The 23,267-nt window shown below is 51.7% G+C and overlaps 1 protein-coding gene across 2 annotated transcripts in view; it reads left to right on the top strand.

The window, feature by feature from the left end:
* Positions 1 to 23,267, top strand: part of STAB1 (stabilin 1) — a 68,404-nt gene extending 45,137 nt beyond the window's left edge. For both annotated transcript variants that reach the window (XM_064518703.1, XM_064518702.1), the window contains 32 exons: positions 260 to 455; positions 925 to 1,020; positions 2,129 to 2,174; positions 3,484 to 3,563; positions 4,503 to 4,628; positions 5,402 to 5,475; positions 5,834 to 5,908; positions 6,547 to 6,666; positions 7,563 to 7,610; positions 7,736 to 7,819; positions 8,779 to 8,925; positions 9,093 to 9,230; positions 10,150 to 10,209; positions 10,315 to 10,491; positions 11,057 to 11,143; positions 11,622 to 11,768; positions 11,939 to 12,004; positions 12,697 to 12,907; positions 13,643 to 13,792; positions 14,708 to 14,812; positions 15,578 to 15,685; positions 16,018 to 16,211; positions 16,919 to 17,063; positions 17,563 to 17,696; positions 18,877 to 19,042; positions 19,482 to 19,588; positions 19,819 to 19,938; positions 20,380 to 20,532; positions 20,657 to 20,776; positions 21,045 to 21,191; positions 22,640 to 22,810; positions 23,065 to 23,267. In XM_064518703.1, the coding sequence (XP_064374773.1) occupies positions 260 to 455; positions 925 to 1,020; positions 2,129 to 2,174; positions 3,484 to 3,563; positions 4,503 to 4,628; positions 5,402 to 5,475; positions 5,834 to 5,908; positions 6,547 to 6,666; positions 7,563 to 7,610; positions 7,736 to 7,819; positions 8,779 to 8,925; positions 9,093 to 9,230; positions 10,150 to 10,209; positions 10,315 to 10,491; positions 11,057 to 11,143; positions 11,622 to 11,768; positions 11,939 to 12,004; positions 12,697 to 12,907; positions 13,643 to 13,792; positions 14,708 to 14,812; positions 15,578 to 15,685; positions 16,018 to 16,211; positions 16,919 to 17,063; positions 17,563 to 17,696; positions 18,877 to 19,042; positions 19,482 to 19,588; positions 19,819 to 19,938; positions 20,380 to 20,532; positions 20,657 to 20,776; positions 21,045 to 21,191; positions 22,640 to 22,810; positions 23,065 to 23,115 (3,849 nt within the window). In that variant the 3' untranslated portion in view covers positions 23,116 to 23,267. The remainder of the gene's footprint in view (positions 1 to 259; positions 456 to 924; positions 1,021 to 2,128; positions 2,175 to 3,483; positions 3,564 to 4,502; positions 4,629 to 5,401; positions 5,476 to 5,833; positions 5,909 to 6,546; positions 6,667 to 7,562; positions 7,611 to 7,735; positions 7,820 to 8,778; positions 8,926 to 9,092; positions 9,231 to 10,149; positions 10,210 to 10,314; positions 10,492 to 11,056; positions 11,144 to 11,621; positions 11,769 to 11,938; positions 12,005 to 12,696; positions 12,908 to 13,642; positions 13,793 to 14,707; positions 14,813 to 15,577; positions 15,686 to 16,017; positions 16,212 to 16,918; positions 17,064 to 17,562; positions 17,697 to 18,876; positions 19,043 to 19,481; positions 19,589 to 19,818; positions 19,939 to 20,379; positions 20,533 to 20,656; positions 20,777 to 21,044; positions 21,192 to 22,639; positions 22,811 to 23,064) is intronic.

The following is a 23,267-nucleotide window of genomic DNA, read 5'->3' as shown; positions in this document are numbered from 1 at the left end:
ATGTTCTCATCTTTCCAAAATGCGACAGCTTTTTTGCAGGTAAGTGTATGTGTATGCACATCACGGTGAGCTGACATAAGGAAGAAACCCACCTGTGCACATCTGTTCTTCCATGTGTTGTCATAACTGATTTTTAGCACTTAGTTAAAGGGGAGTAGCTTCCAGAATAAAGCATGCGACCCCGGAGGATGTAGCTTTTGCTACTTCATCTGTGCTGCACAAAATGGCTCACCCTGACCTGTTCTTGTTGGTTCCCTAGAGGTCCATCTGCTGCCCAGGTTACTATGGACATATGTGCGAGATGTGCCCAGGGAAGCCAGGCCAGTGGTGCTCTGGGAACGGGGAATGCGAGGACGGCATTGAGGGCAGTGGAGAGTGCCGATGCCTGGAGGGTTTCCATGGCACTGCCTGTGAAATGTGTGAAGTGGGCCGATACGGAGCTGACTGCAAAGCAGGTGACAGCAATCGCTATTGCAGCTTGTGACTACAATTCTTCTCACAAGGGGAGAAAAGTGGCTGTATCTCATCTCTCAAGAGGGGTTGTGGGAGGGAAAAAATGTCCCAGGACCTCTCAGACACGCTAAAAGCTGGCAGGTCACTGAGAGGGGGAAACTGGGAGTGAGCGCTTGTGGTCAGCCAATAAGCAGCCCCGTTTTTCATCTGCAAACCACGGCATGACTGACCGTGCTATGCCACTCATCCTGCTGCCACCCAAAGTACAGAAAGTACAGAGGGTCTGGCACGGGGCTCTTTGGCCTGGTAGCAAGGGAGCAAGAGCGGACACTCCTGCAGTGTTTTCCTTATGGCAGCTATATGCCTTGGATTGTGAACATAGGAACACAGCAGCCAGTAAGACAGCAGTTTGTCTCTGCTTTTCAGTCCTGGTTGGTTTGACAGTGATGAGCATTTATTTTCCCCCTGCAGAATGTGCCTGCGACAATGGTATATGTAACGATGGACTACAAGGGGACGGGAGCTGCGAGTGTTTCCCAGGGTGGAAGGGCCCTACCTGCCGAGAAAGTATGTGAACCTGAAGGGGCCCGTGGTGTAATATTGCCTTTCTGGTAGAGAGATGTGAGTGATTCCCTTTGGTTTCCAGAGCAATTCTGTGATAGCTGAGCTAGGTGACTACAACTGCATGTGCTCTTGGCCCATGGTAAATGCTTGCATCCTACAGAAAGCTTATCAGATTGTGGTAACTCAGTCCTGCACGTGAATTGCATTTGTGGTGTGCCTTTCTCATCAACACATGAGCCCTGGCTCTGGAGTTATTTCAGTGAAACTCATGTAGGGAAAAGTATATCACCTGGTTCTGTCTCCACTGAGAATCTGAAGCATCTCAAGCCCTGAGAGAGAGGTGGAAGCTCCCAGCCTACCTGGGTTGATCGCGGCTCCTGTTACTTCACCAAGAAGGTGGCAGACCTTGATTTGCAGCCTTCAAACTGCCCCAACGTGTCTGCTGAGTTCCTTTTTCTGCTCTCAGATTCATTGGTTTAGGCGAGCTCAGGTCTGCAGTTGTCACTGAACGTTTGTCATTGTGTGTCAAAGTAATATTTCAAAGATGGGTGTTTCTGGGACTTGGCAGTATGGTTACAATTAAGGTGGGGGGAACATAAGCTCCTGCATCCTTTGGGATTTTAAAGGTTTATACCCAAAGATTGAGTTTGTAGTGAACTCTGATGTCTTGGGGCATTTAGAGATGGAAATTGGGTGAAGCTGTCCTGTCTAGTCTAAATGTGAAACAAGAAACAAGTGCATCTTTTTCCTTCAAATGGAACAAAGCCAAATGGCCCTGTAGTCATTCTGGATTAACGAGATTTCAGTTCGTGTTTCATTCCTACCAATGTGGAGGCCATGCAGGTAAGATTGAATTAAACCATTAGCCCAGATAGAGAGTGTAGAATTTACTCCTTTGCACAGCACCAGAAAATAAATCCCATAAGGGTTCTCTTGCCACCATACAGGACATGTGAGTCAACATAACTGCTGATGTGTCCCATCATCAATCAGGGCACCACAAGCAGGGCAATGAGGCTATTTTGCAGGGTCCTTTACTCTAGACGGCAGAAATGGATTGAGCAAGTGCTAAACTGAAAATCCCAAGTCACGTTTGTATTTTCTCTTGCAGCAATCAAGATTGACTTATGCAATAACACTTGTCATCAAATGGCCAAGTAAGTACAGCCAAGAGGCTGGGTCATTCTGAGGAAGCAATGTGCATGTGTATCTGTTTTACAGCCAGGTGACTTAGTGTTTGGGGATTCACAGAGGACTCATTAAAGGTGCATAAGCATCAGTTCCATCGTGAGAACTGGTTTTGGTGCTGAAAGCCCAAGGATCCTGTATGTTTGAGCATAAATTCTTTCCGAGCTCCTTCCCCATGTGAGGATGGGAGAAAGCAGAGTGCTCCAAGTCTGGCCTCATTCATAGAACTAAGCAAACAGCCATGGACAAGCCCTCTCTGCCTAGCCTGCCCTGACAAGAAATTATATAGGTCAGTGGGCTGAGATGACTTCCTCTTGTTTCCTTTGCTCTCCATTATCTGCTCTCCTGTTTTTTGGTGTCAGGACCCAGCCATCTCCCCTGTACCATGAAGAAGCACATGGGCATGGTGAAGAAGGTGCATTGTGCAGGGTACGAGACACTGCCCAGTGCCTTGATGCCAGCTCCTTAGCCAGCTTCTGTGGCAGTTCAACATGACTTAGGGGAGCCTTCATCAAACCTGTCTGGCCCGGGTTTTAGGCAGTAGGTCTACATTGTCCTTCAGGCCCCACTGAGCAGAGGGATCTCTTCAGGCATGTTGCAACTTGTGATACTCCCTGGAGTCCCATGGATGGGCAAAGCACTGCTTGGAGCTATGCTGACTTGTTTCGCTCCTCACTGATGTGAGTGGGGCCAAGTGATGCTGTCCAAGTGGTGTGTTACAGATCTGTATGTGACTCTTCAGAGCCACAGGCTCATTTCTGGGGTGCTGCCAGATAGTCACTGGGTATCACAGAGCTCTCAGCCACCACTCAGACCTGCTTGAGCCCTCCCATGCCTCTCCATGACCAGGAGGTGCATGGATAGCTGAGGCTGGGAGAAAAGAGCAAACCTAGGAACAAGGTGCTCTGTCCTGTGAGCACTACAGGAGACACTCAGTCTCTGGTTTTGGCAAACCTCTGGCAAACCACCATGGAGAGTCGTGTCCTCCTTCAATGCTGCTATTGTGTCTTTAGGCGGGTAGGACCTGTGGAAATGGCAGGACACTTCCTCTGCTGAGCACAGCCCCCTTTTCTGGGTATGTTTGCCAGCATGCCTGTTGTGCTCCAGGTGACATGTTTGGATTGATTCTTTGGTGCTGTGAAGAAATATTCAGCAGCTGCAGACGTGTTCCTCTTCTAGTGTCTCATCTCATTGTGGACTTCACATGCTGGACTTGTGTAGTGTGTGTTTCCCACTATCAGAGCAAATCAGTGACTGTTTCTCCCTTGGTTGTTTCAGCTGCCTGAATAGCTCAGCCGACTCCCCACCTACTTGCTCCTGCTCTGCTGGATACACAGGGAATGGGACCCATTGCACAGGTATGCCCAGAAAGTGTGGGCAAGATTGAAGGTTTGCAAATATATGTCACGGCTACGCAAATGGAAGGGGTTTTTTTGTGAAATGCATGGCACAATGCATTCAAATCTTCCTCCTCCCAGCCATCTGCCATTAAGTCTGCCATGCTTCAGTAGAGAGGCTTTTCAGTCCAGAGCCTTACACAGTATGCTCTTGATGTTGCTTCAGCTGTGACAGAGGTAAAAAGATTAAGGAAAGTGGAGCAGGGCAATTCTTACTGCTTGTGGAGAGGAAGGCACGTGAACATGTTGTATTAGTTCTAGTATCAGGGCAGTGGTGGCAAATGTAATAATTTTGGCCCTGAATTGGGGTCATGCGGATGCTCTAATTCCCTAGAATTTTCTGCCCTCTCCTATTTGTTGCCCATGCTGAAGTCAGGTAAAAGCAGTGCAGCAGTTGTGCCAAAACCAGGTAGGATTTCAGGATACTGCTCTAGAGCAAATACAAACCTGGTCTATGTCAAAAACAACTAACCAAGAAAAGTTACACTCAAAAGTAATAATATCATAACAATCAGACAAAAACACTGGAATACATCACAGTCTGTTTTCAGTATTGCCATTATTTGAAAATGAGTGAGGGGGAAAAAAGCAAAAACACATTTACATTACGCAGGAAAATATTTTTTCTGGTCTAAGCATTAGTTGTCAGTGAGCAAGTACTGTGACGGAAAGACCTGTTAGTCCAACTTGGGGGTTATTTAAGCTTAGCATGACATTTGGATCGGCCTCTCTCAGATCTGGATGAGGCACCATGCCTTTAAAGGACCTATAGTTTCATCGAAAAGCCAAGGGATTTTAACAAGATGTCGTGATTTTTGTTAAGACGGACAATCATTCTGGTACTGTTCATCTTCCTTAGATGCTCTGAGCTGATTCTACTTCTCTTGTTTCTGGTCACAGAAATAGATCCGTGCACTATTGATCACGGTGGCTGCTCCATACATGCTGTATGTACTAAAGTGTCCCCAGGAGAGAGAACCTGTGTTTGTAAGGAAGGCTACGCTGGAGATGGGACGCTCTGCATGGGTGAGCTCTCAGTGCTTGTTTTGGTGATGGTGTCTGGGCATCATCCATGCATGAAGGAACTTCAGGCAGGTTAAAGCACTGAATCGCTCGTTGTCCTTTCAGTCTGTTCATGCAGTGACCATTTCAAAGTCAGTAGTTGTTGGCTGATCTTGATTCAACCTTGTTTCTGCTTTTTGTCGAAGTCTGTGCACGTATGTGTGCACGTGCGCACGTACCTGTGTGTGTGTGCTCAGCATTCTCCCAGGTCGTGATTAGCGAGGTGATCATCACTGTTCTGGCATAGCTCCGCTCAAAACTGGGAAGAGAGCCCATGCTGCCCTCAGCACCCATCTTGCTAGATGGCCTCAAACCAGTGTATGAAGGCCCTGCCAAGAACAGCCCCGAGAGGTTTCTTGCTCTGGCGCATGTCATGGGGAGGCCAAGAGATGGAGAGTGAGGACAGTCTCCCAGGGTGGTGCTCTGAGATAAGGATGGAGCTGTGTGGGAGAGTTCAGTCCTCTCATGTGCTTTAAAGCAGGTTCAGGCAGATGTGGGATTTTCTGCCTGTGGATTTATCACAACTCAGAGACCCAGGTGTCCTAGGACTAGAACTCGCAAAGGTTCCTCGTTTCTTCCCTGTCACAAGTCATCTAAGGAACAAGTCACTTTGCCACCAAGTTGTTTCCCAGGCTGGGAAGATCCTCCCTGTTGCTTTACCCATACTTTTCTGGGTCCAATTCCCAGCTGCCTTGGGCATTCCTCTGTGGTAATGTGGTGTTATTGTTTTGATACAGAAATTGATCCCTGTCTTGAAAGCAATGGGGGATGCCACACCAAGGCTGAGTGCATTAAAACAGGCCTCAAGAAGGTAGGTGCCTGAGAGGGATGTCAGGGCAACATTATTATGGAAGTTGTCAAAGCTGTGTACTTCTCCCAAAGACAATCCTTTCCATGGCAGTGCTCTGCCTTGTATTTATTACCTTCCACATAGAAAACTTGACTGGGAAGGGCACGAAAAGATGGCTGTTTCCACGGAAGTGGATGGCTGCTTTCTGGAGGCTGGAGACAGTCTAAGCTTATTTTTGTTATTGACACAGGCATGATTATTTGTGAAGGAAAGGAGTGTGTGGTGAATGCTATCCCACATGCTTTCCATCCAGCTCAGCCATTGCATATTTTCTTTTTTGGGTCCAAGCATTCAGACTGAACGTCTACCCTCCCTCCAGGTTGCCTGCAACTGTCTTCCTGGTTACAGTGGGGACGGTGTGAGCCGGTGCAACCCCATCAACTTGTGTGAACAGGTTTGTCTGCATTTTGCTGTTACCAGGGGTGAAAGCCAAAGCCTAGGAGCGTCCTTTTCTCCGCACAGTTAACAAGAACAGGGCTAGCCTGATTTTTTAAAGCTGGCTATCTTGTCTTTTTACATACCTAAGGGGCTTCCAGGGTTGCTTGATTTACATTGCCTCTTACACTGATCCACAAATATCTCAACCAGCTGGCACTAAAATGGGGCTCCCCTCTTGTGACAGAAGCAGTGCAGAACCAGTGACATAAGGATAGAGGCATGTGGGCTTTTCATATGTGACTTACTCCTTTACATCCATTTTGTGCGGAGTGTGGATATTTTTCTGCTCAAAAGCTACAGAATAATTTGCACTCATGCCATCTCTGCTATGTAAAAAAAAAAAAACCTCTTTGAATCATGGGTTTTGTCATGACTGTGGCCTCTAAAGTAAGGAAGTGCCAAAGTCTTGTTTCATGGTAGGATTTCGTGCTGATATTCCCTTGGGGAACTGGGCAGTATTTATTCTAAGGTGCTATACAGATGGAAGAAATTGTTTCTTTTTTGCTGGGCTCAAAGTAGTTAGCAGCTCCTGCATGCAAACCACCAAATTGTGGGTGATGCACCTACATGCAAGCCTTCTGCTTTTCTTGCTAGAACAATGGAGGCTGTAGCCCCTTTGGGCTCTGCAAGTACACAGGACCTGGTACTCGAAACTGCTCCTGCTCTTGGCACAGTGTCGGAGATGGCTTCACCTGCCATGGCAAAGTGTATCAGGTGAGAAGCATGCACGGTGTCTTTTGTCTTCAGACCACCTGCTCCACAGCAGAACATTCCCCCCATTCCAAGCCCAAGCTGCAGATGAGCAAACCTGTAGTGCCATATCCACACGTGTGTGTGGTGGAGGAGCAAAGAAATGTACTCTGAAGCAACCTACCCATAAATTCTAGGTGTATTTGAGGTGCTGACTGGGAGAGAGAGCTCACAATAAAGTGACCTTGCCCCAAAGGGAGCTGTGGTGTGACTGCTCTGACAAGCTGCTCTGTTGGCAGCATTGGTCACTCCTCCAGAGCACTGGACTGTTAACAGCTGTCCTTGGGCAAGCTGGTGAACTTTTGTGGTAAAGGCAGATGAAAAGCTGTCATGCCCATAGCATGGCTGAGATTAAAGAGAGAGAGTCAGTTTTGTGTTTCTGCTCTTACTGAAAGGTAGTGTGGTAAGCAGAGATTTTGCCCTGCTGAGCCTATGGCTGCCACTCTGGGATGGTCATCCCAGAACTTAGGGTTGCAGCACAGAGAGGCTAAAGCAGGTGTTTCATGAAGTACTCGAGATGTCCCTTGAGCACTGAGGCAGTTCAGCCTCTGAGGCAGCCACTGCAGAAGCAGACAGCTTTCATCTCTTAGCAATTCCTGCCCTCTCCATCTTGCAGAATCTCCAGTGTGAAAGGTCCAGGCAGAGGTCACTGCCTGCTTTGTAACCTGCTTTGTCACCTGCGCCCACAGTGCTGGCCGTTGCAAGGGAGGGAGGGAAAGATCACTATCATGTATCTGGAGAACCAGTGTCTTGCTGGGGTGGGAGAGTGACCTGGAGTGGAAAGAGCAGATCACTGTGCTGGATGGCCAGGATTCAGTGGATGGGATTCTGCTAACATGAGCTATTTCTCTTTTTTTAAGGAGCTCGCAAGGACTGAAAGCGCTTCCACGTTCTTTAAGATGATACTGGTTGGTGGCACACAACTTTGTCCTCGTCTGCACATTGTATATTCCACCTAGTGTTTTCTGCAAAGGGTCTTGCTAACTGGAACTGTGCTTTTTTTCCATTCCCACAAATGCCCCCTCTGCTATAGGCGGAAAAGATCAAGGAGCTCAGCGGGGCAGGGCCTTTCACTGTTTTTGTCCCACAGACGGATCTCATAGGAAACACCACAACGGTAAGTATGCCCTCATCCCAAGCACTCTCAGGTGTTGGCAAGCTGCATTCATGCCAATGTCTCCTCTGGGGGCTGTTCAGCCCGGTGAAATGAAGCAAAAGGGCTGCAGCGCAGAGCATTAAGTGCATCCCCTGTCTTCCATCAGTCTAAGAACAGAGATTTGGATGCTGGCCTGCAGAGGCAGTCTGGGCAGATGTGGTCCCTGTTGTAAGGAGACCTGCCAGCGGAGGCTCTGGAGCCCCTGTCACATGGTCCTCAGAGGCACCATGCCAAATTGATGATGAATGGTGTTTACAGTTGCTGAAGGTTATTTGGGGCTGGTAGCAGTGAGACTTCAGGGTATCTGTGACGGAGACCTCTTATGCCTGCTCTGTGTCCCCAGGTCCTGCCATCCCGCTTCCATTGATCCCTTCTCTCCATTACCAACAAGTGGGATGTTTGGGGCAAGTGGAGACCTGAGAGAGGAACAATCCTTATTCATGACCTTATAAAACAGGTTCTTGACCAATAGCTTTTTGGTGTCAGTGTAATGGAATTTCCTAATACCATCACTGGCAAGTCCTGCCGTGTGGTTTCACACCACTAGTCCCAACCTTTTCCCCACGGGCCACCCATACTGTCAGTAAAGAAACAATTCCTAAAGATGGCATATCCCATGCACTGCTTGCCTGAGTCAATGTAACTGTTTGTCCTCCGTCAAAGGGTCTGAATTCTGCTCTCTGTCATGTTGGCTGAAATTTCCCAAAGCTCTCAAATGGATTTGTGCATTTGGCATGTTTGGGGGGGGAATTGGCTTTCCTGCAGGGATAGATCAGAGGGGATAGGCCAAGCAAAAAGGCTCGGGGCAATCTGTGTCTCCCTCATCAGGGCTGTGCCCTCTCCAATCCCCCCCACCTTGGGATTCGCCCAAGGCAAAGGGCCCCCAGTATGATCTCAGTGTTCCTGTTTTCTCTCCATAGTTTGAGGCGTGGAAGAGCAGAGGCCTCCTCCGCGAGCTGCTTCGCTACCACATGGTGGGTTGCCAGAAATTGCTGTCCAGCGACCTGGAAGCCCAGGAGTCCCTAACATCTTTATCAGGCCATAAAATAAAGATTGCGGTGAAAGAGGTAGTTCTCTGCCACGATTTGCTTTCCTGCCCTGCTTAGCAGGACCTCATTTTTGCTGTCACTTGACGTCACCACAGCTGTGGCCAGTGACTTGCCCTGTGGCCTGCAGATGGTTCACAGCATGGTGCCCTGGGCGGGAGTACCTCATCACATCTCTTCTCTCTCAGAATAGCATCTATCTCAATGAGGAAGCTACGGTGGTTGCTGGCGACATCATTGGCATGAATGGTGTCATCCACTTCATCGACAAGATCCTCATTCCAAGCGACCTGGTGGACCATAACATTTCCTCAGATATCTCACAAGTAAATGTCAAGCAATAACTGTGCCCTAATAACCACCATGTTGAGGATAGGACAAAGATTTTTCTCCTCACACCCCCAACTGCTCTGATATTGCTGCCACTAATAAACTCTCCCTAAGATTGCATGGGATGCTCCACTTTTCATGTTCCCATTTGCGTAAGGGGTGTCTGACGGCATGAGTCTGGCTTTTGAAAGTGACAGCATTTGCAGCGTAGCAATATTTGGGTTGGAAGGAGCCAGAATCCATCATCAGGGAACAGAACTGGCTGTAGGCAGGGGGTCATATCCAGTGCAAACCATCATGCTCTTTTTCTAAAAAGTCTAAAAGTTCTAAAAAGTGCTAAAAGTCATCCCAGCTTTCACCGTAGCAGTGTCTAGCCTGAATGAATGCAAAAAGTGGTGGCTCCTGAATGTCAGCACTTGCCAGGCCAAATCAGTCAGCATGATGATGACAAAGAGAAATTTGTCATCATGTTTAACTGCTGTGATTGTTAAGTGGCTGTTTTCTCCTCAGCATTCCTGCTCCAGGTCCCAGAGGGAAACCCCCTGCTGCCATGTAGACACAGGCCCCCTGGGCAGAATCAGACAAGAGTGCTGTCAAAAGTCAGTCTCCGTGCATGGCAGGGGAATCTCATTCATTTCCACATGAAGATTAGAGCTGGTTTGACCTGGTGCCTGCCTACGCATGGAAAGGGAGCTTTTCACTCCCTGTGAGGAGCTAGTTTTGCCACTAACTCAGCAGTCAAACTACTGAGCTATATTGGACACCCTGGGCTTTGTGATGGATCTTCTCAATATTCTGCAGAACCCCTGCAGTTACCTGTGGGAAGGGACTGTGACTCAAGGCAAACTGGCACAGTGGCTTTTCTCCTGAAGTCTCTTAGTGACTCTTAGTTTGTTTGCTTTCTTCCTTCTACAGCAAAATATCACAGAGGTGGCAGAGGCCTTTGGGTACACCATTTATAGCAAGCTGCTAAAGGTGAGCTGCCTGACTCCTGCCATTGCATGGGGACCTGGTATGTACATGAGCATGTTCAGTTTTGGCTTGTTGCTTTTTATTTGTATCCCCTCTTACCTCGGACAGGATGCAGAGCTGCTGCCACTGGTTAATGACCCCCTGCATAGACCCTTCACCATGCTGTGGCCCACAGATGCTGCGTTTAATGCCCTCTCGGAGAAAAGGCAGCAGTGGCTGTACCGCAGAGAGCATCGGGACGTACTGGCCTCCTACCTCAAAGCGCACATGATCAGAGACACAAAGGTAAATGTGGCAACAAGCAGGCTCTTGCCTCCTGAGGCCATATGTGGTGCCACTGCATTCCTACGGTTATGCCAGAGCGACCTTGCCCAGTATTTTGCCCCTATAGGACATGCTAACATACAGCATGTTGGTTGTCTTGAGAAGACCCAAAGCTGAGCATATGATGCAACTGCCATTTGGGCACCAACCACTGGTGCAGTGTGGTTGATCTAAAACCTTCTTGCATCAGCTGCTTGGGGAAACCGCATCACCCACAGGTAGCCAAAGTGAGGTTCACAACAGGCTTAGCCCTCTTGTCTATACAGGTGATGAACAAGGGAAGGGTCCAGCTCAGCAAAAACAGCTTCTCCCAGTGTTCAGGAAACCGGACTAACCCAACAGAGTTAGGTTGTTCCATCCACACTAGCTTTACATGTGGCCATGTCACACCTCCCACTCCGTGTGGCTGCTGACCCCTGTCCTCACAGGACAGCATCCCCTTTTAGAAATATGAACTGCCAGTTTTGCCTGTCTTTCCCCTCATGTACCTTTTCCTTCTTGCTCTCACATTCATTTTCCCTCTTAGATTGTTGCTGGTAATGTGCCCCAACTCAAATCTGTACGGACCATGCACGGCTCTGCTGTCCTGTTCAGCTGCAGCAAAACCCAGATCGTGAGTAATAGTGATGCTGGGCTCTGCTTTCCATTGAGTGAGTGTCCCCGGGAACACACTGATGCTCTCTGTCAGTCACCAGTGGGAAACAAATAAGGAGTTGGGGAGCTTGCAGGCTGAGACACCCCACTTCCCTGGCTACAGCCAGGCCTGTAGAGAGGCTCAAGACTCTGTGGCTAGCTGGCAGAAATGGGCAGAGGCCCGTGGTACCTGCACATGCAGGCCAGGTTGCCAACCACATCGTACGATGACCTATACAGAGCATGTAAAGCAAGAAGCTATTTCTTAGGAAAGGTGGCCATAAAAACAGCAATTGGGAAGGGTGGTTGAGGCAAGAGAAGGTACACAACAGCACAGAGATTTTGCAGATTTCTTGGGATGACTGAGGAGTCATGGCAATCAAAAAGGATGACCTTTGGTTGGTGCAGCCAGGATGTAGGATATGCCAGGATCACAAGTTGCTTTCTTTCTCTTGTAGGGGGAGCTTCTAGTAGGGAATGGCGATGCCGTGATCATCCAGAGGCACATGGAGTTCAATGGGGGCATTGCTTATGGCATCGATAGGCTGTTGGAACCACCAGGTCTGGGATCTCGGTGTGACGAGTTCATCTCTGTTGAGTTGCAGGTATGCAGTTATGATGTTGCCGTTGAGGATCTGCGCCATCTGTCAATCCCTGTGCCTGGGAAGAGGGATGTGGGCAGGGCTCACTGCTCTTCCTCGGCAAAGCTCCAAGCAGCCAAGAGAAGCAGAAATGTATATTGAGTTGTTTTGGGGTTTCTTTCTTCCCTCCACAGAGACCTCCAGAGAGCTGTGGACTCTGTGGCTTCGAGCCACCCTGCCCTGCTGGTTCAGTTCAACAGGTAAAGCTCACAGCTTTGTCAGCCAAGCAGGCCCAGTGTGGGGCCAGCAACAATACACACATCTTCCTCATGTTTAAGCAGCAAAATGAAGGAACGTCTGCATGTGGCAAGGTCCCTCAGCTTGGCCACATTGTTGGTGCCCTGCCAAGGGCTGCATGGTCTCTTAGGGCAGGACCTGGGCTGAGCAACATGAGGTCAGGGGCCTCCAAGGTCCTTGCTTGGACCCTATGGGTGACAGCAGCTGCAAGGGTCCAACTTCATACCTGCAGCAGCACTGGGGATTTTTCTGGTTGTCTTACAGCAAGAGAGCTCAGCCTGTTTGCTTGGGTGGAGGTAGCTTATCAAGAGATGAGATAGCGAGCAGACTTGGAGGGCACTGGTTGTACTCCACTCTCACTGTGGTAGCACAGCCCATGATCTTTCACAGCCTTCTGGGTCTTCCCCAGACCCACCTTCCCCGAGGTGCATCCACAGTTTCTTTGTCACCAGCCCCATTGCAGGCTGGAAGCCTTTCTTACTTGTCATAAAACTGAATGAATGAGACAACAGAGGCCAAGGTGAAGAGTCAGGGACATGGCATCCAGTGGCTGGTGTGGCAAACTTTGTGTTTTGCCTGTTTTCTCACAGGGGGAAACCAAGAGCTGCTACTATTATGGAGTGGCAAACTTTGTGTTTTGCCTGTTTTCTCACAGGGGGAAACCAAGAGCTGCTACTATTATGGAAACCAGCTGTTCAGGAACACTTTTCTGTTTCATCGCAACTCTTTGTTGCGGCCATCCTGGGACCCCTTCGGAAGGCACTTCTCTTCCAGGGGGCCTCTGAAACGAGGCTGCAAGAGGAGCTGTGTTTCCACCCGGTGGGTCCCACAGTGCTGTGTGAACCACTATGGCCGTGACTGTCGGGGTAAGGAGCCAAGTGACCCTTTCCCATCCTGTTCCTTTTTCTCATGGTAAGATGGCGTTCTTGATTTAGCACTGATTTCTGGCATCCATGAATGTGCTTCCTGGGGAGAGGTGGGCACAGCCCTCCAGAGTGATGGCCTTTCCTGACACACACTACCACTAGCAAAGAACCCCAGTCTGTGGACTGTGCAGAGAACAATCTGCTTGGAGCGCACACGGATGGTATTGTAATGGGGATTTGCTTTTCCTCTGAGAAAGACATATCCCTGTGGAGAGCCCTGGGCATAGGGCTGCGGGGAGGTGGCTGTCAGACACATCCCTCACTCCTAGATGTTTGAGGTACTTGGCCATTCCCAGGCATCTCCCTTCTGTGCTCCACACGTGGGCAGCTTTCCAACAAGGGTAGATGTGTCCTTGGATGAGTCTGTAGTCAAGGTAGCATGAGGCCAGCCGGCACTGACTCGGCATGTTAGAACAGAGGGTCATCCCAGGCTGGAAACTATGCCAAATTTGCCCCTCACACCCCTGTTCCAAGGGGATAAGAAAGGTGTCTTGTCCCAGGAGCTCCCTGGCTTGGAGTCCAAGCTGCACCGACTTCAAGGACCACCAAGCAGGCGCTGTGGTCTGAGCACCCCCCAGCAGCCAGTGCCCAGGCCTTGAAAGAGGGAGTGGGTGCTCCTCACCAGCACAGGGCTGCTTTGTCACTAACCGCCTTCCTATGGTGACCCATTTGCAGCGTGCCCAGGAGGGCTGGAGGCGCCGTGCGGTAACCGTGGTACCTGCGATGACAAAATTGGTGGCTCGGGAAGATGCAGCTGCACCCAGGCTTTCATTGGGACCAGCTGCGAGCTGTGCGCTCCAGGCAGATATGGGCCACACTGCAGAGGTAAGGGGGAAGCCTGTGGAGTAGTAGCAGTGGGGCAGAGATAGAGGGTTTCTAGGGAAGTGGCTGAGGCACACAGTGCTGTTTGGAGAGGTGGGAGGTGTTGGGCTGACCTATTCTTTTTTTTCTAGAAAGGTCCTGCAGTGTTCAGCTTACATTATTGGAATCAGGGCAGTCATGTATGCATCAGTCCCCACAACGTTTGGGTCAGATCTCTAGGGCTGTCCCTCTCAATCTGGGCTCTCTACAGGACAGCCACTCCACCTGCAGTTTCAGGGCTGAGTGGTCCATGCCGGGAGCTGCATGTCTCACGCAGCCATGTTGCCGATGGCCTCACCCCTCTGCCGAGACTCGAGGGTCAAAAACACCTTCTCATTTGTTGCGTAAAGAACCCCAACCTGACAGTAAGCGTTACGGCACCCTTTGAGCTGGGGAGCAATTCCAGCAAGTCATGATGAACCCCTTACTGGAAGAGCTGCCCACCCTGGGATGTGCTCAGTAGGGACCTGTGCCTGTGTGAGGCAAAGCCAAAGGGAAGGAAAATGAAGCCTTACCCCACCACAGCTGGACCTTACGAGGTAGGCTTCTGGGCTTGCGGGAACATTTTTGAGGACTTTGTAGCTGCAGGGACCCGGAGTGAGAAAGCACCTCCAGGAGTGCCCAGGGGAGGGAAATGATGGGGGCTTGTGGATGCAGAGACTTCTCCTCCTGTGTGAAGATTGTGTGTCACAGAGATAGGGGCCAGGGCTGGCAGCAGTGGGAAGGGATGCGTGCGTAGTGCCGTGGCTGCCTTCCACGCACTGCTCACACAAGCAGCGTTCCCATCACACGACTGTCCCATGGCCTACACTCTTAAGCGTGGCCTTTCACTGCCACCGAGGCAGATGCTGTAACACTGTTTTCGTCCACTCCTCACAGAATGTAACTGCACTGAAAATGGCGTGTGCAATGGAGGCCTGCATGGCGATGGAGTCTGCTTCTGTGCTGAAGGCTGGACTGGGGAACGCTGCGAAATCAGACTAGGTGAGGGATGCCAAACCCCACCACTGCCTAAACCCCGACCTCTCAGTTCCTTCTGTGCAAGGGTCAAGCCAGGTTCCTAGGCTGTGCTCATGCCTTGTGCCTGACGTGGCCAGGCACCCCAGATAAAAGGTGAGGGCTTCCCTGAGGAACAGTCCCCAACACCACAGAGAGGAAAGCAGGCACAGCCCTGCCGTGGGACGGCATGGTGTTCATGCAGCAGTGATGGGAAATGTTTCTTTGGGCTGCTGAGTGGCAGCTCCTGCACCAGATAAAATCCTAGCTACCGCACCCACTGTTACCCAGTCCTGTACTTGGTGCCATGTGGCCATTTTCCCAGCAACTCAGTAGTTCAGCCAACCCATCAAAAATGTCTCCAAAAATGAGCTCTCAATTGCTGGGCTCACCCTAGGATCCAGCTAATGCTATTGCACCTCACAAGGGCTGGGGCCCTGGAGTCGTGAGGAGGAGAATGGAGGTTACATTCGATCATGAATAAGTCCCCTGAGCTTAGATGGTGCTCCAAGTGGACATCCTGGCGAGGAAGTTGAGGGCAGTAGCTGAGGCAAAGGCCTGAGGCATATCTAACTGTGCTCTGGGTTTGGGAGTGGGAGATGAAAGCACATCTGCAGAAAAGCACAGGGGGAGAGAGGGGTGAACATGGGGCAGGTGGCTAGGGGCAGAAGCTGGCAGTGACAGCCTTTCCCATGTTGCAGCCCTTGGAACGTGTGCATCTGGTTTACTGACTCGTGTGTGTTCTGCTTTCAGTCACAACACCCGTCTGCTCGCCACCGTGCCATCCCCAAGCCACCTGCCGCTCTGGCAACCTGTGTGAATGCAACCTACACTATGAAGGAGATGGGAGAACGTGCTCAGGTAGTGCAGAGCCATAACGGTAGAGGGGTGGAGAGTGAAGGGGGAAGCAGACAGCGCAGCAAGGCTGCAGGTGACCATATCCTCAGCCACTTCATGGAGGAGGGTACATCGGTGGCATGCTTTCCAAGACAGCCAGACCACCAGAGGACCTGGCAAGGCATTTGGGTCATGCAGCTTTAAATGGTCTCCAGGCATCGGCATTTGGTTTCCAGGAGCTTGTTACTCCCTTTTTCAATGGGGGGAAGGACTGACGGAGAAAAGGGAGGTGGGAGGACAGAACAGCTCCCACCAGTGACCCAGAGTCCCCACACAGATGCTTCTGTCCCCTGCAGTGATTGACATGTGCAGCTCAGACAACGGGGGGTGCGCCAGCCATGCACACTGCACACAGGTTGGCGTCAACATGTCCTGTGCCTGTGCTCCTGGATACCAAGGCGACGGCTACGTCTGCGACCCCATAGACAAATGTATGGATGGTAGGAATGGGGACTGCAGCGAGCATGCCAATTGCATCAGCACTGGGCCAGTGAGTACATGCCACACATGCGGGGAGATGTGCGTGCCTGGGAGGACAGCATAGGTGGCTGACATGGGATGTTTCAGGCTGCAGGAGGCCAGCAGTGCGATAGCGTCCCTTGTTATTTCAGTGCCTGCGCCTCTCATCCTCTCAGTTCCCCTGAGCTATTGCTCTCACCCTGCAGGCCCTTGCTGCCAGGCAGCAGGGCGGATGCCCTCAGTTTGCTGCCAGGCTGCAGTGACAGTCTCCTGTTGATGTTATGCTGGGGCCGTTTCTCCCCATTCCTCTGCCCAAGGGATGTAAGCTGTGTCAGTTGGGGCTAGCCACTCCTGGACTGTTTTGGGGGCCCCAGGATAGACTTTCTGGGATGATGCCAGCCATCCTTGCAGAGGAACTGGAGCCGCACACTGCAGGCCAGAAGGTGGGACTAGGAGCATGTTGCAGCACAAGAAACACAAGCCATGTACCCTGAAGCTCAGCCATCTTTCAAACAGCACATGGCAGATGCAGTGCGACCTTGTTTGGTTCGTGGGTGTCTGCAGTTGGATATGGGGGTAGGACAGAGGCCACGTGGTCTCTTGTAGCTCTTTCATGGTCCTGGTGGGATGTGGGTGTGTTCTCCAGGCTGATCCCCAGCTTCATACGGATACAAGATTCCCTGGCTGGTGTTTGCATGTGTACACTCGTGCGAATGCTAGCCTTTCTTTGTGTCACAGAATGAGCGGCGCTGCGAGTGCAAACAGGGTTATGTTGGTGATGGGATCCAGTGCCTGGAAGAGGCTGTGCCCCCCACAGACCGGTGCCTGGAAGAGAATGGGCAATGCCATCGGGAAGCCATTTGCACTGACCTGCACTTTCACGGTGAGCATGCTCAACACTACCATGCTAATGCAGATGTTCCCTTGAGAGGTCCCTTATCCTTCCCCTTCTGGCTGGGGCATTTCTTAGGAGAGATCGACTGTTGGAGGGCTGAAGGGCCAGAAGCTCATCTCTGTAGCTTGGTCTGGTCTCCACATTCCCTCTTTCCCCCTACATGTCATATGGTGGAGGACAAGTCATCCTTGTGTGCTTCTGCTTGGCAGGCATGAGGTGGGATTATATTGCCAGTAGGTGCTGACTCCCTCATGATGCCAGAAGGCAACAAGATCAGAGAAAGCTGTGTTGCACCCCACCTTGCACTCCCTTGAGTAATGCCCATGCTCCCACACCTCCCTTGGAGCATGGATCACCCCCAGCTGGCAGTGCTGTCTGTGCTTGGACATGGCAGATGGCCTAGCCACACTACTGCTCCAGGGAGCAGGCTGGAAGATTGCTCGCTTACTGTGTTGTACTGATGCTCCCTGGCCTTGGTGTTTTGCAGATAAAACTGTTGGCGTATTTCATCTGCAGTCATTCCGAAAAAAGTATGACTTCACTTACGAGCAGGCTCAGAAGGCCTGCGCAGCAGAAGGTGCTTCCCTGGCCACTTTCCAGCAGCTCTCAGCAGCACAACAGGTCAGGGCAGGGATGCAGAGGTCTGACAGGAGCCAGCTCCATAGTTTTGTGGGGTGGGGACATGCGATGTTTCACTTTGGGTCTGGTTTGGAGATAGCAAGCCTGTAATGGATGGGTGAGCACTCAGTTGGCCAGTCTGGTCCAAGGGGGCTTTCTTAAATGTCTGTGGCAATCCCGGCCTTTACAGCTTCTCAGAAATCACAGAACCGTAGGTTTGCTGGTAGGAATCATCCACGTAAACGCACTCTGGGGAGCCCCAAGCCTATACTGATGTGCAAGATTCCTCTGGCCCAGGTGTATTTCTCATCTGTGCATTTCGCAAGCTTTCTATTGACTGGATCTGGGAGCTTTTGGACCAGGACCTTTCTCAGAGGGCGGAACTGCCTGTCAGCACGTAGTGTTCTCCTGACAGGATACTGGATTTGGATCTCAGTGGCACAGTCAATCTGTGACCACTTAAACTGTCTGTTTGGGTGGGGGTGCCTCCTCAGCCTCCAAAGGAGAAAGTCATGGGAGATGGTGTTGGCAGCCTTACCAAAGGCACGTACAGTCCGTCCACCACTCTCCCTTGTGTATGCAGCCAGTTTCATCGGCATAGATGGTGAGCAGGTGTGTGACTTAAACACAGTCTTAGAAAAGATATCAGGCAACTGTTTCTTTCTGCATGTGTCACACAACTGGAAGGGAATCTCCAGAGGCGGTATATGCCATTCTTTGCAGCACGACACCTGGGCTGAAGGCCTACAGGGCCCTGATCCTTCTAGCTGCCTTTCCTAACGATGAATGTTAACATTAGCCTTTGCTCACCAATGTCACCCCTGAGACGGCAGTTCCTGCCTCCCTCACCATTGTTCCTGTAGCTCCAGGGCAGCCGTCAGTACATTCAAGGTTTCTCTCGCCACATTGCCCACGCTTACAGGATGATCAACATGGCAATGCTGAGGCCAGGTGGCTGGACAAACCTGAGCTCACCCTTAACTTTTGCTCCATTTACACCCATGAAACCAAGAGGGCTGCTGTGTCTCACCAGCTGCACTGAGACAAGACCTCTGGCAATATCCAGCCCTTTAGCTGCCAGGGGAATGCAGCATAAGGCTGCATGGTGGGTGTCTGCATCAGAGCAAAAAAACCTGGACTGGAAGTATTATTTTTAATCTAATGGTCTGTTTTCCTCTCCTAGATGGGTTTCCACCTGTGCTTGGTGGGTTGGCTGGACAACGGCACAGCTGGATACCCCACAGCCTACCCCAATCCCAGCTGTGGAGCTAATCGAGTGGGCATTGTGGATTACGGCTCCCGAAGCAACCTGAGTGAGACCTGGGATGCATTCTGCTATCGGGAGAAAGGTGAGTGGCCACGAGCCAGCCTGTGCGGACAGTCTCACATTTCAGCAGGGCAGTGATGCAGCTCTCTGGGACAGCTTGTCCCTTAGTGTACATTGCACAGGGTCTGTCTACAGGGATTAGTGTCCTGGCAGGCTCAGGGAGAAGCAGGACATGTCATGGTTATGGTATCACCCATGGCAGAATGCAGAGCCCTATTATCAGGGTGAGGCAATTCCCAGAGACACTCCTGCCAGGCACAGGGAGCATGTTGGGGCAAGTGGAAGAGAACTGCCCTAAGAGCATGAGGCAAATGAGATGCTGGGCAGGCAAGCAGGCAGATCCCCTTCTCCTCATCCCAGCATTGGGAAGGAATGGCTGAGAGGCACCTGGAAGTCGAGGGAGAGGTGATCAGTGTAGCCACTGCAGGCAGGTGAAGTTGCACCTTGGTGTTCCTTTGCAGATGTGATTTGCACCTGCCGTGACGGGTTCGTGGGAGATGGGTACTTGTGCAGTGGCAAACTCCTGGATGTGCTCGCAGACCACGCTCGCTTCTCCACCTTCTATTCCGTAAGCGATGCTCTCCTGGTTCTTTGGTATGCCAGCAGCCAAGAACAAGGCAGAGGGAGGGACTGAGCATAACAGCAGGGCGGAGCGGGTGGTTTGGCCTATGTGCTAGGTGGAGAATGCAAATTCAGAGGCATTTTCCTTCTGAGGCTTGGGGCAATACCTGGGTGGGGAGGTAATGGCCTTGAGCTGCCCACACCATGCTGATGGGTAGGATCTGCCATCATTTCCAGATGCTGCTTGATTTTGCCAATGACACAGAAGAAGGACTGGACTTTTTCATGTATTTGTCTGATGAGTCTGCTCCCAAAACTCTCTTTGTCCCTTTGAATTCTGGCTTCACGGACAATGAGGTAAGCAAGCAGGGATGAGTGGCCACTTGAGGGAGCATGGAACAAACTATCAGAGCCCCAGAGTGCAGCAGGAGTTTGCCAAAGTTGGCATTATGATGATGTGAAGTGCAGTCAGAGGATGATTGGGGAATTTAGGTTAGAAGGGACCTCTGGAGGTCTCTAGTCCACCCCTCCCCCCACTCGAAGCAGAGCCATTTAGATCAGCTTGCTCAAGGCTTTGTCCAGTTGAGTTTTGAGTATTTCTAAGGATTGTAATTTTCCCTTCTCTAGGTAGTGGGTTTTTTTGTTTGGTTGGTTTTTTTGTCATGTTGCTCATGAACTGAGCTGTCCTGTGGCCTTGGAGAGTGTCTGGGCTTAGGCCACATGGGGGGGGGGGGTGCACAGAGAAGGAACAGAGGGGAAGGTTGTCTCAGCCATCTCCCATCCCTGTTGCTTTTTCAGACGCTGACAGGAGAAGACTTGAAACTTCATGCATCGTCCAGCGATGTCATGCTGTTCAGCTTCAATCTCACAACAGGCACCATCATCCCTTCCCAGTCAGGATACAATCTCCATGTCTCAGACCTCCTTGTGGGGAATGGCACAGAGCACACAGTAAGTTTGACCTCTGAAGAGATTAAAAAAAAAAAATCCTTGGGTTTTCACCATGTCTCTTTTGAGAAAGGGAGTAGAGCAGAGGTTTTTTTGGTCAGATGAAACCATCTCTCTTGTGCTGTAGGATACCAAGGGGATCAATGACACAATGATTGTGGAGTGGGACATCATAGCTTTCAATGGTATCATTCATGCAATTGCAGAACCACTGAGGATCCCACCACCTGTAGTGCATCTCAGTCAGGTAAGCATCAGACAGTGTGAATGGGGAAAGATTGTCCGGTTTCAGTAGAGTCAGGCCTGGGAATGGAGGAGAAACGAGAATCTAATGTGGTCCCAAGAACGGGCTTTGTAGCACATATTCTCCTGGCGTGTGTCATTATTTTGGCCAGGCTGCCCAAGGTCACGCTGGGGAGCTCCCAGCAGGGTGGTTGTGCTAGGAGAGCACCCACTAGTGAGCCCAGTGCTCAGGCAGGGGAATGTCATAACTGGGCCACTGTTTCTTACCGTAGGTGAACAGCATGGCCCAGTCTTCAGGCTCCGTGGCCACAGGCACATTGTCAGCACTGTGCTTTGCTCTGGCACTGGCTGCTGGTGCTGGCGTTGCCTATTACTGCATCAAAAGGCGACGTCGGGACGAGCAGTTTGGGTATTTTCAGGTAAGTGCAGACCAACAGCTGGGCGGGGGGGGGGGGTCATGGGGAAGGGCACTATCATGTCTGGAATGAGGGCAAGAAGGAAATTTAGGCAGGTGCAAGTCTTGGAAAGAGTGTGTCAGTGCCCCTGGAGGGTTGGGTTTTTTGGTTTTTTTTTTTTTTTTTTTTTTAAGAAGTGGTTTGTCTGCATGGTCCTGTGCAGCTGCGGGTAGGGGATGTGTAGTAGCACATGAGCTGGTGTTGCACTGCTGTAGGCTAAGGGTTCTGTTGGGCTGGTAGTCCAATGGCCCATGCAGTTATGAGGGTGAGCTTTTACTGGCCTCCAAGCCCTTTTTGTCATATCCTGACCCTGAGGGGCACAGGGTTTGGGGCAGGGAAAGGGGAGCGTTGGCATCTGGGTTGGCAGCTGCCCGCTGTTCTTTAGGAGTATGTATGTCCTAGGTTGCAGCAGGTGCACACATGCTTCGGAGGCCGATTATGTCAGTGTGTCTATTGCTGACTTTTTTTTTTTTTTTTTTTTTTCCCTTTCTTTTTTTCGGCAGTATGAGGCTGCTACAAAGCATGTGGTCAGCAGTGGTGGGAGTGTTGTATGAGTGGGGTGCCAGGGTTTTTCTCTGTGGTTTTAATAGGTCACATGGTTGCTCTTGTGTAGGGGAGATGCATACGGAGGCATAGCTTGTTCCTCATCAGGGACAAACATCAGAGTGTGGTGGTGGGGTGGCTGTATGATGAGGAAAAGGGAGCTTTCGCCTGAGATACCGTGTGTGGTTTAGGGCACTGTGGCCACATTAGGGCCAGCTCCATCCCCAGGAGGGAGTGAACCACAGGGCAGGTTTCTGGTGTTCGCCTGAAGGAGGGTGGCAACAAGCTCCAGTATTTGTGTGGGAAGGAGCAGGCCAAATGTAAGCCTGGCTTTTTAAGTGCCTGTCAGCGTTTGGAGTCTCTTTTTGAGTCTCAGCCTCTGTAGAGTGAGGTGATGGTGGAAAGCAGGGGAGCTATGGCAGGTTATAAATGCAGAGGTTGCTTTTAGGAGAGAAAGGAGGCGGCGTGGCTGTGGTGACAGCTCACACAGAGGTTGTGTGGCACCATCTCTGCTTGCCAGGATTTTGAAGGGCGGTGGTTAAGCTCCGGTGCAGGGGAGCAGCTGTGAGGAGCACAGCTGGCGCCTAGGGGGTTGGGACTTCTTGTGAAGCAGCTTTGGTTCACAGCAAGACACATCCAGTGCTGCATTTAGTCACTGCACTGTGTCGCAGGAGCCCCGTGGGAGACTGGCAGAAGGGTGAGCACGGTAAACAGGAGATGGCGAGGCACGCGGCTGGGGGGGGACTGGCCTTGGGGGGAGAGGGAAGGCCCCCTCCACCCCGCGCCGGGCACGGCCCGCCAATCGGCGCCGCCCTCGAGGCCCCGCCCCCTCCCGCCCCGCCAATCCCGCGGCTTCCCGTCCCTTCCAGGCCGACCTGCACCCGGAGGAGGAGGAGGAGGAGCCCCAGCAGCAGCAGCAGGACGGGGGCGCGCGCCAGGGGGCGGGGCTGCGCCCCGCCAGGCCCCGCCCGCAACGGCCGCTCCTCGCCATCCCCAACCCGCTCTACGGAGGCCACGCCCCCGACTACGAGCCGCTGCACGTGAGCACGGCCCGCGCATGCGCGCGAGCTCAGCCCTGCGCGCGCTGAACGGCCGGCGTAACGGCCGCTGCAATAGCGGCCGCCTGCTCCCCCGCTTCCGCCCCCGCCCCCCCGCCTCTGTGCTTCGCTCCCTCCCTCCCCCCGCCGCACCGCGCTCGCCCCCACGGGCAGGCCGTCCCCCCCCGGCCACCCCTCTTGACACAGCTGCTGCCCCTGCACGGCAGCCAGGCTCACCTGCACCTCTCTCCCGGCAGGACTCGCTCCTTGCGGATGACTTCACCGACAGCCACGGCTTCCTGCAGTGAGGCGCTGGGCACGCGCGACGCCGGCAGAGCCGACGCTGCCTGTGGCCTGCCTGCACGCTATGGAGCGTCGGCCTCGGCCCCAGGCTGAGCCCCGCAGCACCTGCTGCTGCCTCCCGGAGCGCACAGACAAATAAAGCGCTACGTAAACACTT

This window comes from Dromaius novaehollandiae, chromosome 12, assembly GCF_036370855.1.
Source record: "Dromaius novaehollandiae isolate bDroNov1 chromosome 12, bDroNov1.hap1, whole genome shotgun sequence".
Lineage (NCBI taxonomy): Eukaryota > Metazoa > Chordata > Aves > Casuariiformes > Dromaiidae > Dromaius > Dromaius novaehollandiae.
This window is presented reverse-complemented; position numbering and strand designations above follow the sequence as displayed.